The sequence below is a fragment of the Mytilus edulis genome, chromosome 4 (genome assembly GCF_963676685.1).
Source record: "Mytilus edulis chromosome 4, xbMytEdul2.2, whole genome shotgun sequence".
NCBI classification, from domain to species: Eukaryota; Metazoa; Mollusca; class Bivalvia; order Mytilida; family Mytilidae; genus Mytilus; species Mytilus edulis.
In genome coordinates this window covers 1,637,679-1,658,559 of record NC_092347.1, presented here as the reverse complement: position 1 = coordinate 1,658,559, position 20,881 = coordinate 1,637,679, and the positions used below count along the sequence as shown (strand labels likewise).

The following is a 20,881-nucleotide window of genomic DNA, read 5'->3' as shown; positions in this document are numbered from 1 at the left end:
TTTCTTGGTTTTCGCACTATAACTTTAGTTTAAGTGACTAGAAATCTATGAAATTTTGACACAAGGTTTATGACCACAAAAGGAAGGTTGGGATTGATTTTAGGAGTTATGGTTCCTACAGTTTAGGAATTAGGGGCCAAAAAAGGGCCTAAATAAGCATTATTCTTGGTTCTCGCACAATAACTTTAGTATAAGTAAATAGAAATCTATGAAATTTAAACACAAGGTTTATGACCATAAAAGGAAGGTTTGGTTTGATTTTGGGAGTTTTGGTCCCAACAGTTTAGGAATAAGGGGCCCAAAGGGTCCAAAATTGAACTTTGTTTGATTTCATCAAAAATTGAATAATTGGAGTTCTTTGATATGCCGAATCTAACTGTGTATGTAGATTCTTAATTTTTGGTCCCGTTTTAAAATTGGTCTACATTAAGGTCCAAAGGGTGCAAAATTAAACTTAGTTTGATTTTAACAAAAATTGAATCCTTGGGGTTCTTTGATATGCTGAATCTAAAAATGTACTCAGATTTTTGATTATTGGCCCAGTTTTCAAGTTGGTCCAAATCGGGGTCCAAAATTAAACTTTGTTTGATTTCATCAAAAATTGAATAATTTGGGTTCTTTGATATGCCAAATCTAACTGTGTAAGTAGATTCTTAATTTTTGGTCCCACTATCAAATTGGTCTACATTAAAGTCCAAAGGGTCCAAAATTAAACTAAGTTTGATTTTAACAAAAAATGAATTCTTGGGCTTTTTTGATATGCTGAATCTAAACATGTTCTTAGATTTTTGATTATGGGCCCAGTTTTCAAGTTGGTTCAAATCAGGATCCAAAATTATTATATTAAAGTATTGTGCAATAGCAAGAAATTTTCAATTGCACAGTATTCAGCAATAGCAAGAAATCTTCAATTGCACAGTATTGTGCAATAGCAAGAAATTTTCAATTGCACAGTATTGCACAATAGCAAGAAATCTTCAATTGCACAGTATTGTGCAATAGCAAATATTTTCAATTACTCAGTATTGCGCAATAGCAAGAAATATCTAATTGCAATTTCAATTGGAGTTATCTTTCTTTGTCCAGAATAGTAGTTGAATCAACTTAAATCTTTGTTTTATACAATATATATAATTAATATTTCAATTGGAGTTATCTTTCTTTGTCCAGAATAGTAGTTGAATCAACTTAAATCTTTGTTTTATACAATATATATAATTAATATTTCAATTGGAGTTATCTTTCTTTGTCCAGAATAGTAGTTGAATCAACTTAAATCATTGTTTTATACAATATACAATGTATATTCACTTTTTCTACCAACGGATAAATTAAAACAATCTTTACCATTCAGTGATAACAAGCAATTTATTTTACATTTAATATTTTATGATGTATTTGAATGAGTAGTTATTGTTGCAAACTCCATTAGAAATTTGAATTGAGATCAGTTTTGGAAAAAGGGAAAGGGGGATGTGAAAACAAATGGGGGTGGGGGGTTAAATTTTTCACATTTCAGATTTCATAAATAAATAGAAAATTTCTTCAAACATTTTTTTGAGAGGATTATTATTCAACAGCATAGTGAATTGCTCAAAGGCAAAAAAAAATATTTTAAGTTCATTAGACCACATTCATTCTGTGTCAGAAACCTATGCTGTGTCAACTATTTAATTACAATCCAAATTTAGAGCTGAATCCAGCTTGAATGTTGTGTCCATACTTGCCCCAACCGTTCAGGGTTCAACCTCTGCGGTCGTATAAAGCTGCGCCTTGCGGAGCATCTGGTTCTAGTTTACAGACAATAACTTGTGTTTAAGTGTATGGATCTCTTTAAATTTTTACAAGAGGTTCAATACCACTAAAGGAATTGATTGTGGGTGTTATGGTCTCAATAGTTTAGGAATTAGGGGCATAAAAGGGGGTCCAAAATATCATTTTTTGTAGTTTTCAAACAATAACTTATGTTTAAGTGTATGAATTAAGGAAACTACAAAATTCAGCTTCCATGAAACATGACTTCATGCTACATGCTAATCTTTGTGATTGGTTTTCACATTTATAACTCATTCAATCTCCTGTTTATCAAATGTTTAAAACAGGGGTAGCATTGGTGAGGAATATCTCATAGTTAAAAACAAAGTTTACCACACAGGAAAGTCATTTCTGTGGTACCTGTTTAAGTCAATAAACTGATAGCAAACAAAGACCATATTAATTTTAAGATAACAGTCAAGTACGGTCACCATGTGTTAAACAAAATAAAATCTTAACTGATAAACAGATAATGACAGCCAGGAAGTCTATGATAGAGTATGGTAAAGAACATGTGGCTGTTACATCAATCGACCAGATAAAGGTATAGTTATTACACAACATTTGTTTTTTTAATTGGTCAATATTACATATAGTTTCATGCACTGTTCATTGTTCAAGTTACAATATTATTGTTAGAATGTCCAACATCAGTTAGAATACCTCAATTAATCATACTGTGATGTCCAACATCAGTCAGAATACCTCAATTAATCATACTGTGATGTCCAACATCAGTCAGAATACCTCAATTAATCATACTGTGATGTCCAACATCAGTCAGAATACCTCAATTAATCATACTGTGATGTCCAACATCAGTTAGAATACCTCAATTAATCATACTGTGATGTCCAACATCAGTTAGAATACCTCAATTAATCATACTGTGATGTCCAACATCAGTTAGAATACCTCAATTAATCAATTAATCATACTGTGATGTCCAACATCAGTCAGAATACCTCAATTAATCATACTGTGATGTCCAACATCAGTCAGAATACCTCAATTAATCATACTGTGATGTCCAACATCAGTTAGAATACCTCAATTAATCATACTGTGATGTCCAACATCAGTCAGAATACCTCAATTAATCATACTGTGATGTCCAACATCAGTTAGAATACCTCAATTAATCATACTGTGATGTCCAACATCAGTTAGAATACCTCAATTAATCATACTGTGATGTCCAACATCAGTTAGAATACCTCAATTAATCAATTAATCATACTGTGATGTCCAACATCAGTCAGAATACCTCAATTAATCATACTGTGATGTCCAACATCAGTTAGAATACCTCAATTAATCAATTAATCATACTGTGATGTCCAACATCAGTTAGAATTAGTGTTGTCAACGGTTAACCGGTTAACCGGTCGAACGACCGAATACCGAATACCAAAAAACGCTAACCGGTTAACCGGACTTTTTTTCAATTTTGATAGATCAATTGTTCAGTAAATTGATTTCTTTTGTTAATCATATAAACATAAAATTAATTAGAACTTGTTTCTCAGCTCGGGGCAGGATCTTAAAGAAACATAATTAGTATACATGTTCAGGGATCTCCATGGATGAAAATTGAACGATGGAGGAACTTTCACCATTACAAACCGTGTCTACGCTGTACAGTGTAGCGCGATCGGAAGTATTTTATCCCGTCATACAAGGAACGGTGAACATGCGGGGCACCATCGTTAAACAGGCCATGGAGATCCCTGCATGTTTTTAACAGTAACTCTAAATCAGTAATGCGATTAAATTTTATGATTTACTTCATTATTTCGTTTCTGATCTAATACTGTGTAAACCTACATCTAATGTGCAACCTCCGTCGTGCAAGGCTTAGTCTTACTTTAAACAAAATGCTAACTCAAAAATTGTGAAATGTGCAAACCAATGTGAATGTACTCAATGTATCAATCATAGTACGCGAGTAACATGCCAACAAAGTAAAGAAACAGGCCGTACGGTGACCTATAGTTGTTAATTTCTGTGTCATTTTGATCTCTTGTGGAGAATTGTCTCATTGGCAATCATACTACATCTTCTTTTTTTATAATTAATCATTCAAACTGAAACACTCCACATCATTTTCGGAGACAACAGGTGAAAAGGAAAGAATAATCAGTTTCAGACATATTCAATTCTAAGAGATCAAGAAGTCTTTTTTTTTATTTTTCAATCTAAAGTTGGTACAAACGCTTTTGTTGATACAGTGTAGTTGGTTATTAATAGTCAAACTTCGCCAGAAATCCTCACAGACAAGCCTTATAATGCCAGAGGACAAACTTCAATTCTAAAAGCGTAAATTTATGACTTGGATGAAAGGTTGTCAAATTGACTATCCTACCACATCTTATATCTAAGTGTAGGGTACTACCGTGAAGCACCCACTCAAACTACCGGTTAACCGGTTAATCGGTCGAACGACTATCCGAGTAACCGGTTAGGCAAAAGTGTACGATTTGACAACACTAGTTAGAATACCTCAATTAATCATACTGTGATGTCCAACATCAGTTAGAATACCTCAATTAATCATACTGTGGATGGATTCATTTTCGTTGGAACCAGTTTTCGTGGATTGAGGAAAACTTGCATTTAAATGGAAATTTGATTTCGTGGTTTTGGCAAAGTCTGCATATATTCTTTTAGAAAATTTGTTATCCGTTCAATATTTAAATTTGTGTATTTTGTGTTTAACAGATAGGCATGATGATACCGGGTACCATCCGTAATATAATGTCCTATGGAGTGTTTGTGCAGTTTGCAGGTCAATTAGTAGGACTATCTCCTAATAAAGTGAGTATACTCTGAATCTTCAATCAGTTTAGTGACTGATTACTCATAACACCAATGCAACAAATTATACTTATTTTATCTCAATAACTATATACAAGAAATTTAAAATGGAAACATGTTTCAAAGATACAACCTGTCCAAAGAGCAGAAAACAGCCCATGACAAACAGAGTAAGAAAATTTTGCACCCAGAGGCAGACTTCAGCTGACCCCTTTACAATAACATATACTAGTTCAGTGATATGGTCGCCACACCAAACTCAGTAACAAACAAATTAACCAAATTTTAGAAAAAACACACACACAAGACCAATTGCAACAAAGGCCAGAGGTTCCTGATCTGGGACAGATGTAAAAATGCAGTGAGACCAAATATGTCTTGTTAGATGCCAACCCTCCCCATACCTCTAGCCAATGTGGAATAAATAAAAACTCAGCAAAACGCACATCAAAACTAAAAAGAAGTATGATATCAGAATTGGCAATAGAAGAAACTCCCCAAAACAACAATTAATGTGCCACTTTATTATAGCTTACTGTATCTTATCTAACTAATAAATTGACAAATATCTTCTGCAGTCATCATTATATGTGAAAAGATGAGTTAATTTTCAAGTTTTTTAATTCTTTATTTAAGTTTGCTTCAGGATCCAAAGTGGAAGATCTTAATACAATATATCACCAAGGGCAACCTGTCATTGCCATGGTAACAGAAGTGGACAATGAGAAAAATCGCTTTATTGTCAGTTTGAGAATACAAGATTGTTACCATGGTAACGTAGATATTGGAATAGACCTGCTAAGTTCGTATCTACAAGAAATAGATAGTGCTTGGAATAAAGTGGTAGAAAACAAAGGTAATTAATATTTTTCAATTGCTTTACTGAGTTTTGTATTTGAGTTGATATCTTGTCATGTATGAGTAAGAGGATCATTTACTGTAAATTCAGAAATTATTGCATGCAATTACCTTTTTGATGGTTGGACAATCAACATGAATGCAAGTTTAATTATAGCGTTTTTTAAATAGGCTGCATAAATAAGAATAATTCTATTAAAATTTGAAATTCAAATTATGTTTTTATACGCCCGTCAAAATTTTGACGGGACATATTATGATATACAAATGTCTGTCGTCTGTCCGTCCGTCTGTCCGTCGTAAACATATCGCACCGTAACTTGAGAACAACTTATCCAAATTTCATGAAACTTAATATAGTTGTTTCAAATGATAGTCAAATGATCTGTACACTTTTTGGTGAAAATAAGATTATAACTTTTTGAGTTACGGCACTTTGTAACTAAAACAGGGGGATGTTTTTTTCACATGTCGCATCGTATCTCAAAAACAATTTTTGATAATTGCTTAAAACTTTACACACTTCTTAGTTATATTAATCTTAAGACCTGTATAAAATTTTATTTTAGAAATATTTAGTTTTGTAAAAAAAAAAAAAGAGAAGGGGGGTTTCACATGTCCCGCTGTATCTCAAAAACAATATATGGTTATAGCTTTAAACTTTCTCAGAAACTATTTATGATTATTGCATAAAACTTCCACACAAGACGACGGGCATATCATGCGCTCATGGCGCAGCTGTTTATTTAAACACCTATCTTGTGGCAACTTTGTGGTAGTTTGCTATAATTTATGGTTGTCTTTACAATGATTTCTTCTTCAAACATATTATATCTGCTGTTTATATTTATGCTTCTAAAAAAAACATTGTTTTTGTTAAACATAGGAAAGAAAAACAAGCTGAGAGGTGTGAAAGTAGGACAGGTGACAGATTTCATTGTAGAAGATTGTTCTGAAGATGGTTTATTAGGTCATGTGACCAATGGGGTCAAAGGCATCTGTACAAAAGAACACATGGATGGTAAGTGTTTATGAAAATGACATCCAATTATCTCCCTTAGAAAATCAACTTGATAATTGTAACAGTTGGCTAATTGGTCAAGGGCATTAGAGATAGTGCAGACAGTGTAGCCATGAGGTCACATAAGATTAGGTTAAAATGGAAAACAAAAACTTTTTACTGAAAATTTGCAGATCAAATAATATTGTGTTATATTTCAGACTAAGCATGTTTTATTTGTGGTGTTAGCCCTGTATAATTAGATGTATCTGTCTGTCATAGATTTTTTTCATATTTGTCATATTTTTTTTATAGATGAGAGTTATGAAGAAGGAAGTAAATTAAAATGTGTTGTTCTGTTTATTGATCCTGAAAACAAATGTGTGGAAGTGGCTGTTAATAAACATATAATAAAAACTGTCAACAGTAAACAGAAATCAATACACAAGGTAAGTTGTCCAATTTATCAATTAGACCTTGGGAATTATGCCTCACTTCTTGATACAAGACAGATTTAATAACTTTGAGTAGGGGCTGATTTGGTACAAAAAGAGAGGGAAAGATATCATAGGGACATTCACATTCGTTAGTCATTACTGAATATAATGCTTTTGCTGCATGTTTATTCTGCCTTATGGAAGTGATAGTGGAATAAAAAAAAGTAATGTCTATGGAATGCTTTATGTTCTTAAAAGGTACTGTTAATTTCAAGTTATATTTTGATTTAGTTATAGTCAATATTTATTTACTTGTAGATTGATGCTGGTCAGCATGTTAAAGGGGAGATAACTCTGATCAAGAAAGATTCTATGATGGCAGTATTACAGGGAAAAGAAGCTGGTACTGTAGTATATCTTCCATCTAGAAGGGTAAGAGAAGAAATTTATACTAATTTTTCATTTGAAGAAATTATTTTTAAGCCCCTGCCATAGCAGAGGGGGCATTAAAAGTTTTAGCCTTGTCTGTCTGTATGTACATATGTCTGTCCATTTGTCCGTACGTTCATCCCAAAATTGTTTAGTTTGCCTCAATCAAATGTTATGAAAATAATACGCAATGCTTATTACCACAAAACACAGGTCAAGTTTGATTTTTTGGTGGCTTCACTTTTACCAATCTAGAGTTATACAAATGGAAAAATTGCTGAATTTTTAGTTTCTGTTCTCTGACTTGGAGTTCAAATTTGGTGCGTCACTTTTACAGTTCTTGAGTTATGTCCCTTTTAATGTAATATGCTTTTTGTATTGTTATGAGTTACAATTTATGACAAAAATAAGCAAAGACCCATCGAAACAACATCTGATAAACAAATTTAATAATACTTTTAGATATTTGGATGATATTTTGCCTCTCAATAATGACGACTTCAGTATGTATATTAATGAAATTTATCCTGTTGAACTTACTTTAAATAAAGCTAATACTAACAATGACCACTGCCCTTTTCTCGATCTTGATATCTATATCACTAATGGAAAGCTGAATACTAAAATTTATGATAAAAGGGATGATTTTTCATTTCCTATCGTTAATTATCCATTTTTAGATGGTGACGTTCCCTTGTCACCATCTTACGGTGTTTATATATCTCAACTTGTACGATTCGCTCGTGTATGTAACAATGTTTTAGATTTTAACGAGAGAAATTTATGTATTACTGAAAAATTATTACACCAGGGTTTTCGATATCACAAACTAGTCAAAACATTTACTAAATTTTATCATCGGTATAAAGACATCATTCGTAAATATAGCTCAACATGCAGACTTCTAATACGTTCAGGTATTTCACATCCAATTTTTATGGTAATATTCTTTATAAAGCACAAAGGTGTCAGTATTCACCTCAGAAACTTACAAAACCTTTGAATAGACTTATTAAGAAGGGATATAATTACGATACTGTTGTCAAGTCATTAAAGATTGCATATTTTGGCGTTAATATTGAGTCACTGATAAGGTCTTTGCATCGGAACTAAACACATTTATTCTAAAAACAGTTGTTGGCATGACACGGGTTATGTTCTTCTCATATATGTTATGATGGTATGATACTAAACCCCTAACGGGAAGGATTGTGCCTGATGTTCATATGATGAAATCATAATCTTTCAGTCAGTTTAATTGAAGTCTGGAGCTGGCATGTCAGTTAACTGCTAGTAGTCTGTTGTTATTTATGTATTATTGTCATTTTGTTTATTTTCTTTGGTTACATCTTCTGACATCAGACTCGGATTTCTCTTGAACTGAATTTTAATGTGCGTATTATTATGCGTTTACTTTACTACATTGGTTAGAGGTATAGGGGGAGGGTTGAGATCTCACAAACATGTTTAACCCTGCCGCATTTTTGCGCCTGTCCCAAGTCAGGAGCCTCTGGCCTTTGTTAGTCTTGTATTATTTTAATTTTAGTTTCTTGTGTACAATTTGGAAATTAGTATGGCGTTCATTATCACTGGAATAGTATATATTTGTTTAGGGGCAAGCTGAAGGACGCCTCCAGGTGCAGGAATTTCTAGCTACATTGAAGACCTGTTGTTGACCCTCTGCTGTTGTTTTTTATTTGGTCGGGTTGTTGTCTCTTTGACACATTCCCCATTTCCATTCTCAATTTTATTTAAGGGGGGAGGGCATCATCAGTGTCCCTATGGACATGTTCTTCATTTATTTTATACAAGGAAATGACTTTGATATTTATTCCAAAAAAATCTGCACACTGTAAATTCAGAAATTATGTGTTTATTTATTATTGTGTTTATCAGATATGAGAATGTGAATTCATATTTTTCGTGATTATCACCTAATTGTTTGCAATAATTTTTGAGTTTACAGTATATAACTACCAATCTTAAATAAAACAGGAATAGTTAAAGAAGTTCTATAAAGTTCTAAATGATTTGAATACTGAAAATAGAATAAACATAATACATGGAAATACACAAGACAAGTAGGAGATGAAGTGTGTTTTTGGAAGATTAATATATGATTTCTCTATTTACAGCATATGAATGATGTTTTACAAGTCTTTAGGTACAATGTAGGCCAAGTTTTCCCCATGATTGTCAAAAGGTAGGCATTTTTGTTACTGAATTGTGAATTGTAGAGAGATTATTGTATTTTTTATCCACTTCATATATTATTTTTCTGTAAAATATAGTTGTCCAGAGTAGTTTGTTTTATATCATGTGTTTACGTTGTATCTAATATGACTATATGAAGTTAACTATCTTGTTTTTCTCTACCTTTAAAATCTGATATGTTTGAAATGGCCTCAAGTCACTGGGTTTGATTGATGGAACCTGTTTTAATTCCATTTAGAGAGAATCACTTGTTTTTGGTTCACATACATACATTTGTTTAACTTTCAGATTTTATGATTGAAATTTGAAAAAAGCACTGGTTATAGGATCTGAACTGGTTAATGCTTATGACTTATATGATAATAGGAAGATAGCAATAATATTGAAAGCATATGTATGAATTTGAAATAATGATGCTACCACTATAAAGTAAATATTTAAGCTTACATACCTTACTCCAAACAGATACATATAATAACAAGTCAGATTTTGATATATTTGTAGAATTATGGATGAGCATATATTGTGTTGTTTTGAATCTCATGAGAGACATAAAAGTCAAAGTGAATGTGAGGAATTACAGGTTGGAGACGTTGCTAATGTTAGGTAGGAACACAGTTTATTCTTTATTTTTATAGAATTTTAAAAAAGATCATCTCTATTTTAGTTTTACCCTGATTTTAAGTGAGGTACTTATCACTCAATCTTAAGTTTAAATATTGTTAGCTGCAAGTTTTGATTTCTGAATTACTTAAACATTTGATGACAAGACAAACTTGTGCATGTGCAATTACAGTACCTTAAATTGTAAAATCGTGACGGCTACAAATTTTAATTTTCCTCCATATTGTTTCATAGAAAGATTATGCTTTAATGGTCTATAAAAACAGTTTTGTTATTGTCGATGATAAATATCATTATCTGTTGCAGTGTGAAGGATATACTTGATTTCCAGTTAAATGTGGTATATAACTCAGTACATGGTAGAATTCATCTCACAGAAATGGTAGATAATATTGAAAATGTAAGTTAAAATATTAACAGACCTTAGGATAGAAAGATGTCATGTTAAAATCAAAAAGGTAGATAAATTAAAAATGACAGCAAAAGAAACTAAAAAGTACCCCAAAGAAAACATGTTATCTATACATCATATTGAGTGAAGAAAAAATATGACTGAGAGATTCAGGTTTTGTTTTACCTCTGTGAATTTATTTTTATACGCCCGTTAAAATTTTGACGGGACGTATTATGGTATACAAATGTCTTGCATCCGTCTGTCTGTCCGTCTGTCTGTCCGGCGTAAACATGTCACACCATAACTTGAGAACGACTTAACCAAATTTCATGAAACTTAATGTAGTTGTTTCTTATGATGGTCAAATGATCTGTATACTTTTTGGTGAAAATAAGATTCAAACTTTTTGAGTTACGGCACTTTGTAACTAAAACAGGGGTGTGTTTTTTTTCAATCTTAAGATATGTATACTTTTTGGTGATGATTCAAAATTTCATTTTTGAGTTATTGAGTATTTTGTAAATAAGGGGGAGTTTTTTTTTAAATGTTGTGCCATATCTCAAAAACGATTTATGATTATTGCTTAAAACTTTACACACTTCTTTGTTATATTAATCTTAAGATCTGTATACTTTTTGGTTTTGTTTCAAGATTTTATTTTAGTGATATTTAGTTTTTTTTTTTTTTAAAAAGAAAGAGGGGGCGTTTCACATGTCCCGCTGTATCTCAAAAACAATATATGTTTATTGCTTAAAACTTTCTCAGAAACTATTTATGATTATTGCATAAAACTTCCACACAAGGCGTCGGGCGTATCAAAGTAACTGAAAATGTGAATAGGAAAGAATTGATATGTTAATTTTAAACAATTTTTTCAAACCTAATTATGAAAAAAGGTATGATTGCCATTAAGGAAATTCTCAACCAGAGACCAAATGTTGACTTTCAACAATAATCCAAACTTAAATTGTTTTGTAAGCTTTAAAAGGCTTACTGATCAGTATGAGCTATGGCTCTGTATAGAATGCTGTACTTTGACCTATAATGGTTTACTTTTACAAGTTGTGACCTGGATGGAGAGTTGTCTCATTGGCACTCATACCACATCTTTTAATACCAAGTTAACAAATTAATGAAAATTATGTATTTTCTAGGGAACAATGGTTCTATCACCTGGTAAATATAAACTTCAACAAGAGGTTAAAGCCAGAGTGGTGGGATTTAGAGAATGGATACAAAAGAAGTAAGTTAACTTTCAACAAGTTAGTTATGAGGTGATGCATTTTATAAAAGTATTGTTTAAAGGGATAGTAGCTACGATTTTGACAAAATTATGAACAAGTTTTAAAGCTGCTAAAAACAAAGATATGTACTAAATATAAGCAATAAGATCGCTAAAATATTTTAATAAACTACAGAAGTTTTAATAATTGATAATTCATATCGTGTTGTGTGCCTATTCACCTCATTAATTATGCATCGGGTTTACTTCCCGAACTTTGCCGACATAGCGAGTGAGCTAACCAAGATATATATAGATACGAACATGTGCTTTTTGTTTTCTTTCATATTTGATAATTACTCTTTATTAAACGTACATATTTAACGCCATTTATCAAATTATGTAAATAAAAAATACAATAAATACCGGCATATTATTCCAACCCAAGATTCTCCAACAATGGCAATATTATACACTTGTTATTACATTTGTATGACCAAACCATGCCGATAATGTATACACGTGTGTGTGTTAATTCGGGGCCTCAATGAAGGATACACTTGAAGAATAATACTAAAGTTTAGGAAGTTGATTTCTTATTTCTTCTAAGGTGGGAGATTACTGACCGTATATTTATAAACATATTTTTGACAATTATGAACACGTTGAGATTTGTTTTCATGTGATCTGGAAAATTTAAGAAATGTAAACATAACGCAAACCGTCGGCTACTTCTGTTTGACTTTGCCTACGTCGCAGGTGTTTTGGGTGATTTTATTGACCGATCTCATTGACGCTTTTTATTTTTAATTTACAATAACTTGTCTGCACCTCTTTTTTGTTTCTTTTCTCGCTGAAACTGTAAATTCACGTACCATTTCCGCGATAACATTCCCCTGATCGACCATTTTCCCTTCGAGGCACAATGTGCGATTGCGCATTGGGAACTGAAGAGTAAAGGTCATATGAATAAGGGTTGGGCTTAACATCGAATTATTATCTATAGATAATAAATAAATGTAGGTGTTAAACGTTAAAAAGCTTCTAAATGCTTAATGGAACGTAACCAGTAATTGTTTTAATCATAATTATTTTACTTTTTGTACGAAATCTGGCATATAGATTAAAAAAGTAATTTTAATGAAAATCGTAGCTACTATTCGTTTAACATTTAATGATAGTTTAAGGATGTCAGTATCTTATAACACTTTTTAATGGTTGATTGTAAGAGGAACACATTATTTCTTTATTCTTTTTGTGTAGTGCAATTCTAGTACATACCAATATTTGGTGATGTAGGTTAGGTTTTGTGTTTAATTGCTGTTATCAGAAACGTATCATTAAGCTGTATATGTATTACATTTCAAGACTTCAATCGTGTGTAATCTTTAATAGTTTTAAAAATGCTATTCAGCAACATTAACATAACTGTGAAAATTATTTCATACATCTGCCAAATGTTTAGTTAGTGTTGACAACAGTTTTGATCTTTCATTTAGATATCATGTTGAGAGTTTTTAACCAAAGATTGATTTTGCCCAAAGTTTAAACATCAGTACAATGTATGAAATTTACATTTACAGAGACCAGTCGTCTCCAAAGACTCTTTCCTTGCCAGAATTTACGATAAAACCCAGGTAAATAAAGATGTAATGTTGTATACTACATACACACACACACAGTGCCCTTATAATATTCACAAAAAAAACAGCACTGAAGGTTTTTATGTTTTTTTAAACTACTAAATTTAAATCCATCAATAGTTTTTCTCAATCGTAAATACCTAAGTCTATAAATCAGTATTATTAATAATTGGACAGTTCTGTTTGTAGTTTTATTGAAAGCCCTTCAGACTAAAATGTGGTATTGTTAGAGAAGCATTAAAGTCTGAAATCTACATTTCAATGCTAAAACCAAGAAATTACAAGTGGTTTGTTTTGATTACTCCAACAGATCCTGCACATTGTTGTAACATTGTGATTTGAGTACATGCAACAATGGATGTTGAAATTTATAAAGTAATAAAGCATCAGTTTTTAAAACACCACATGACATTTGTCTGCCAATCAAAATGATGGGATGATCTGAAACATCCATGTAAATGTATTAAAGAACTAATATCCGTCATCATTCAGTACTATAATTCATTTAAGATAATTGATGAAAGTATTGATAACTTAGACACTTTTATTTCAAGGATGTTCTGTTCTTTTTTATTTACAGCAAACTGGAAAAGGCAACCTTAGATTCAGATTTAGATCGCAAGTTCCAGGAAAAAGACAAAGTGATAGGATTTGTTACCAAAGTAAGACTTTGTATTATTGCTTCATAAATAGAATTACAGTACATTTAGAAATCGATTTATGTATTTAAGTAATTCAGTCAAAAATGTGAAATCTAAATCTCAGAAAATCACATCTGAAAGTATGAAGTAATTATTCTTATTAACTTCAAACTTGAAACCGTTACATGTTCAGCTCTGATAAAATCTTGCAATAAGTTCTGAATTTACAGTCGTGTACATTGAAGTAGTATTTGATCTTACATTTTAAAAGGATTGTGTACCAATAATTGAATGTCCCAAGAACCAAACAATAGCACTCACATTGAACAAAATAATGTCAGCAATAAACTAAACAACATCATTGTATTTGTAAAAAGATGAGATTTAGGATGTGAAAAATTAATTTAGAAACATTCTATTTATATCTTTAAAAGTATATACATAATTGTCTATCTATTTCAGTGTGAGAAAGATCATGTATGGTTACAAGTTACACCAAAGATAAGAGGAAGGATAGGGTTAAATGATTTGTCAAGAGATCCAAAGGTTGGAATTTACAGTATTATGTTATTTTGAATCAGAAATGATTTAAGTGTGATGGGGTTTTATGTTATTTTGAATCAGAAATGATTTAAGTGTGATGGGGTTTTATGTTGATTTTGATGAAATTGTTTCATTTACAATGAGGTTGTTGTTACAGCTGATTGCCTTGGTGTGTAGGAACAGGTAATATCTTTGGTTAGCTTGCTGAACAGGAAGTCATTGTTAGGTATGATACGCTACCCTCCTTTTGAAGTAGCATAGTCCTACAGACAGATAGATTCATTATCTTTAGGAATAATCTTCTCTAAAAGGAGGGTAGTTTACCTTACCTAATAATGACTTCACGGTTCAGCTAGCTAGCAAGCTAACCAAAGATATTACCTTTGCTACACACTCAATGCAATCGGCTGTAAACATTATGAGTCTTGAAAATTACTCTTCAAGAAATGACTTGATGCTGATTTGTAGATACTGTACATGAATTTGTTCTATAAGATAGAATATGATGAATATTATTTCATAGTTGTATGTCACCTTTTCACCTACCTATGCCTAAAATATCTCTTTTTGGAGTTAGTTTAAACATATTTTATTTATGAACTCGAGGGACAAAATCAAAGCTTAATAGCAGTAATAAATGTTCTGTATTTCTATATAACAGGTGCTCCAAAATCCAACAAAACACTTTATGAAAGGTCAAGGTTACAATGCTACAGTAATTGGTGTAATGAAGGATGGTGCTTTAGTACTGACATTGATAGGTAGGTATTCATTTAAAACACTTTATAAAAGGTCAAGGTTACAATTCTACAGTAATTGGTGTAATGAAGGATGGTGCTTTAGTACTGACATTGATAGGTAGGTATTCATTTAAAACACTTTATAAAAGGTCAAGGTTACAATGCTACAGTAATTGGTGTAATGAAGGATGGTGCTTTAGTACTGAAATTGATAGGTAGGTATTCATTTAAACACTTTATAAAAGGTCAAGGTTACAATTCTACAGTAATTGGTGTAATGAAGGATGGTGCTTTAGTACTGAAATTGATAGGTAGGTATTCATTTAAACACTTTACGAAAGGTCAAGGTTACAATTCTACAGTAATTGGTGTAATGAAGGATGGTGCTTTAGTACTGACATTGATAGGTAGGTATTCATTTAAACATTTTATAAAAGGTCAAGGTTACAATTCTACAGTAATTGGTGTAATGAAGGATGGTGCTCAAGTTCTGACTTTAATAGGTAGGTATTCATCTACAATAAACATAGAATTTTTTAAAAGACTATAATAAAATTGAGAATGGAAATGGGGAATGTGCCAAAGAGACAACAACCCAACCATAGAGCAGACAACAGCAGAAGGTCACCAATAGGTCTTCAATGTAACGAGAAATTCTCGCACCCGGAGGCGTCCTTCAGCTGGCCCCTAAACAAATATATACTGGTTCAGTGATAATGAACACCATACTAAACTCCAAATTGTACACAAGAAACTAAAAGATAAAATAATACAAGACTAACAAAGGCCAGAGGCTCCTGACTTGGGACAGGCGCAAAAATGCGGCGTTTATTCAAATATTGGGTTTTTTTTTTACGAAAGTTGGAAAGATTACTTGTTACATCTGGCAATTGAGATAAGATGGTATTAAGTATGGACATGACTGTACATGTATTGTACTTTATAGAAAATGCACTTTTTTTGAAGAGTATTCAATTACTGAAATTAGTAAAAAGAATTATTTGAGGAAAGAGGTCCTTGGATCATGGGGTTGTCTACAGGTCTAACTAGTAAGTCTACAGTATCTCTCTCATGTCAACACAGAGGTTTTGATTTTTTTAAATCGTCTATATGGCAGGTGCATTCAACTCCAATCTCAACAGGATTGCCAGTTTTTTTACCAATGGTCATTGTTTTCTCCAGACACTCTGGTCTTCGATGCGTTTATTTACACCCACTGGGTCCATGCCACTGATGGTGGAGATTTATTTCCCAAGGGTATCACAAGCCCAGTAGTCAGCACTTCTGATGTATATAAATATAAATTATCTGTTAAAAAAACTTTGAATTTTTGAAATACTAAGGCTTTTCTACCTCAGGAATAGATTACCTTAGCTGTATTTGGCAAAACTTTTAGGAATTTTTGGTTTTCAATGCTCTTCAACTTCATACTTTATTTGGCCTTTTAAACATTTTATATTCAAGTGTCACTGATGAGTCTTTAGTAGACGAAATGCGCGTCTGGCATAAATATAAATTTGTTATCCTGATATCTATGAAGAGTTTATCTACTCTACTAATATGCCAGGTCCAAGATATAGTAGTAAGTTATATCTGTCACGTGACTTCCATCACCGCTTAAACATGAATTATTTCACTGGATGTGTTATAACATGAGCAACACAACGGGTGCCACATGTGAAGCAGGATCTGCTTACCCTTCCAGAGCACCTGAGATCACCCCTAGTTTTTGGTGGGGTTTGTGTTGCTTATTCTTTAGTTTTCTATGTTGTGTCATGTGTACATGACAAATAAATATAACAACTAATTTCTGTTTACAGAGAATGCCTCAAAAAGTTTGACAAGTGGAAGCATACATAAATGTGTGATAACCTCCAATAAGGATGAGACAGGATTACTTGTACATCTTCCTGGTGGTATTAAAGGTGTTGTAGAACTAACAGAGATATATGATGAGTACAAAGATGATCCTACCTCAGACTTCTATGTGGGACAATACATAGACTGTACTGTTATAGATACTATGAAGGATGATCAATACAACTTGTCCTATAGGAAGTCCAGGTAAGGAATAACATCATTCAATGTTTCTGATATAATGTACTGTTATAGATACTTGGAAAGATCATCAATATAACTTGTCCTATAGGAAGTCCAGGTAAGGAATAACATCATTCAATGTTTCTGATCTAATAGAGGCTACTTATTTCTTGGATTACATTGGTATAGGGCAACCTTGAATCTAAATGTTATTGGTATAGGGCAACCTTGAATCTAAATGTTATTGGTATAGGACAACCTTGGATCTAAATGTTATTGGTATAGGGCAACCTTGAATCTAAATGTTATTGGTAAAGGGCAACCTTGAATCTAAATGTTATTGGTATAGGGCAACTTTGAATCTAAATGTTATTGGTATAGGGCAACCTTGAATCTAAATGTTGTTGGTATAGGGCAACCTTGGATCTAAATGTTATTGGTATAGGGCAACCTTGGATCTAAATGTTATTTGTATAGGGCAACCTTGAATCTAAATGTTATTGATATAGGGCAACCTTGAATCTAAATGTTATTGGTATAGGGCAACCTTAAATCTGAATGTTATTGGTATAGGGTAACCTTGAATCTAAATGTTATTGGTATAGGGCAACCTTGAATCTAAATGTTATTGGTATAGGGCAACCTTGAATCTAAATGTTATTGGTATAGGGTAACCCTGGAATCTAAATGTTATTGGTATAGGGCAACCTTGAATCTAAATGTTATTGGTATAGGGTAACCTTGAATCTAAATGTTATTGGTATAGGGCAACCTTGAATCTAAATGTTATTGGTATAGGGTAACCTTGAATCTAAATGTTATTGGTATAGGGTAACCTTGAATCTAAATGTTATTGGTATAGAACAACCTTGAATCTAAATGTTGAGCAAAGTACAAGTTTTCTTCTTGTATGCAGACTTTGGCAAAACCATGAACACTAATACCAGTTTTCCTCAATCTACCAAAACTGGTACCAACCAAATAAAAATTAATCCACATCAAATTGATATTTGTACGGGTTTTATTTGCTGTTTGGATTGATCGCCATCTCAATGATGTATAGCCCATAACATAGTTATACTAATTAGTATTCTGGTAATTACTATGCTGAAACCTTTTATTTTCATTATGCCCCACTTAGGTTTTACCAGTATGTAATGTTAGACAACTATTATTGTTGACATTTATGTTTTTTCAGGAAAGTAAAAACTAAAAAGATAGTAGACCCAGTACGAAGTTCTGTAAAGAAAGGACAAATATTACGAGGTTATGTAGTACAGAGTACAAAAACACAGCTGCTGGTCAGGTATGTTTATCATGTGTATTTAGGGGGAGAGGGGATACAAACACAAACCATTGATAAGTTACTTAGATTTACTCAAAAGGTTGGCAGGTTATGTGATATTAGTGACTTAATTTTACACAGAACAGAAATTTTATGATCCGAATAACTTAACTTACTCAAAAGGTGGTCAATTGAGGTGGTTTTGGTAACTTAACTTTATGCAAATGTAAATTTGTGTGGACCAAATAACTTTTATTTACTCAATTCAAGTAGCTTATCTTGATACTTGATGTATATTTTCTGTATATTAGTTTAGCCAATCAGGGAAGAGTATCAGGAACAGTCTCTAAGTCACATGTATCAGATCATAGTGTACAAGATCTTACAACAATACCAGTCGGAAAGGCTGTTACAGTCAAAGTTTTAAGGTAAATAATACATTTTATAGAAATTTACATTAAAAGTATTCACTAACTTATTATATAGATGTGGTCTCACATACATTTATATCTGGAGTTCTATGATAAGTTATGTGCTCAACTTTTAATATTTAAGTTGAAAATTGTTACATGTAACTTCCTCACAATCATAGATTTAACAAATGGTAGGTCTGAAATTCTAAATTAAGATTGAATAAATAGTAGGTTTGAAATTGTAACTTAAAAGGTAACAAATAAAGCTCTGAAATTGTAACTTAAGATTTAAGAAATGGAAGATCTGAAATTGTAACTTAAGATTTAACAAATAGAAGATCTGAAATTGTAACTTAAGATTTAACAAATGGAAGGTCTGAAATTGTAACTTATGATTTAACAAATGGAAGGTCTGAAATTGTAATTTAAGATTTAACAAATGGAAGGTCTGAAATTGTTATTTAAGATTTAACAAATAGAAGGTCTGAAATTGTAACTTATGATTTAAGAAATGGAAGGTCTGAAATTGTAATTTATGATTTAACAAATGGAAGGTCTGATATTTTAACTTATGATTTAACAAATGGAAGGTCTGAAAATGTAACTTAAGATTTAACAAATGGAAGGTCTGAAATTGTAACTTATGATTTAACAAATGGAAGGTCTGAAATTGTAACTTATGATTTAACAAATGGAAGGTCTGAAATTGTAACTTATGATTTAACAAATGGAAGGTCTGAAAATGTAACTTATGATTTAACAAATGGAAGGTCTGAAATTGTAACTTAAGATTTAACAAATGGAAGGTCTGAAATTGTTACTTAAGATTTAACAAATGGAAGGTCTGAAATTGTAACTTAAGATTTAACAAATGGAAGGTCTGAAATTGTAACTTAAGATTTAACAAATAGAAGATCTGAAATTGTAACTTAAGATTTAACAAATGGAAGGTCTGAAATTGTAACTTAAGATTTAACAAATGGAAGGTATGAAAATGTAACTTAAGATTTAACGAATGGAAGATCTGAAATTGTAACTTATGATTTAACGAATGGAAGGTCTGAAATTGTAACTTATGATTTAACAAATGGAAGGTCTGAAAATGTAACTTAAGATTTAACAAATGGAAGGTCTGAAATTGTAACTTATGATTTAACAAATGGAAGATCTGAAATTGTAACTTAAGATTTAACAAATGGAAGGTCTGAATTTGTAACTTAAGATTTAACAAATGGAAGGTCTGAAATTGTAACTTAAGATTTAACAAATGGAAGGTCTGAAAATGTAACTTAAGATTTAACAAATGGAAGGTCTGAAAATGTAACTGAAGATTTAACAAATGGAAGGTCTGAAATTGTAACTTAAGATTTAACAAATGGAAGGTATGAAAATGTAACTTAAGATTTAACAAATGGAAGATCTGAAATTGTAACTTATGATTTAACAAATGGAAGGTCTGAAATTGTAACTTAATATTTAACAAATGGAAGGTCGGAAATTGTAACTTAAGATTTAACAAATGGAAGGTCGGAAAATGTAACTTAAGATTTAACAAATGGAAGGTCTGAAATTGTAACTTAAGATTTAACAAATGGAAGGTATGAAAATGTAACTTAAGATTTAACAAATGGAAGATCTGAAATTGTAACTTATGATTTAACAAATGGAAGGTATGAAAATATAACTTAAGATTTAACAAATGGAAGATCTGAAATTGTAACTTATGATTTAACAAATGGAAGGTCTGAAATTGTAACTTAAGATTT

The 20,881-nt window shown here is 31.7% G+C and overlaps 1 protein-coding gene across 3 annotated transcripts in view; it reads left to right on the top strand.

Annotated features, from left to right (window-relative positions):
• Positions 1-20,881, top strand: part of LOC139518712 (protein RRP5 homolog) — a 54,328-nt gene that overhangs the window by 17,787 nt on the left and 15,660 nt on the right. For all 3 annotated transcript variants that reach the window (XM_071310186.1, XM_071310188.1, XM_071310189.1), the window contains 17 exons: positions 2,285-2,359; positions 4,537-4,632; positions 5,269-5,488; positions 6,377-6,511; positions 6,806-6,939; positions 7,246-7,359; positions 9,492-9,559; positions 10,075-10,176; positions 10,501-10,594; positions 11,743-11,831; positions 13,394-13,447; positions 14,034-14,115; positions 14,557-14,640; positions 15,299-15,398; positions 17,198-17,441; positions 18,616-18,723; positions 19,014-19,130. In XM_071310186.1, the coding sequence (XP_071166287.1) occupies positions 2,285-2,359; positions 4,537-4,632; positions 5,269-5,488; positions 6,377-6,511; positions 6,806-6,939; positions 7,246-7,359; positions 9,492-9,559; positions 10,075-10,176; positions 10,501-10,594; positions 11,743-11,831; positions 13,394-13,447; positions 14,034-14,115; positions 14,557-14,640; positions 15,299-15,398; positions 17,198-17,441; positions 18,616-18,723; positions 19,014-19,130 (1,916 nt within the window). The remainder of the gene's footprint in view (positions 1-2,284; positions 2,360-4,536; positions 4,633-5,268; positions 5,489-6,376; positions 6,512-6,805; positions 6,940-7,245; positions 7,360-9,491; positions 9,560-10,074; positions 10,177-10,500; positions 10,595-11,742; positions 11,832-13,393; positions 13,448-14,033; positions 14,116-14,556; positions 14,641-15,298; positions 15,399-17,197; positions 17,442-18,615; positions 18,724-19,013; positions 19,131-20,881) is intronic.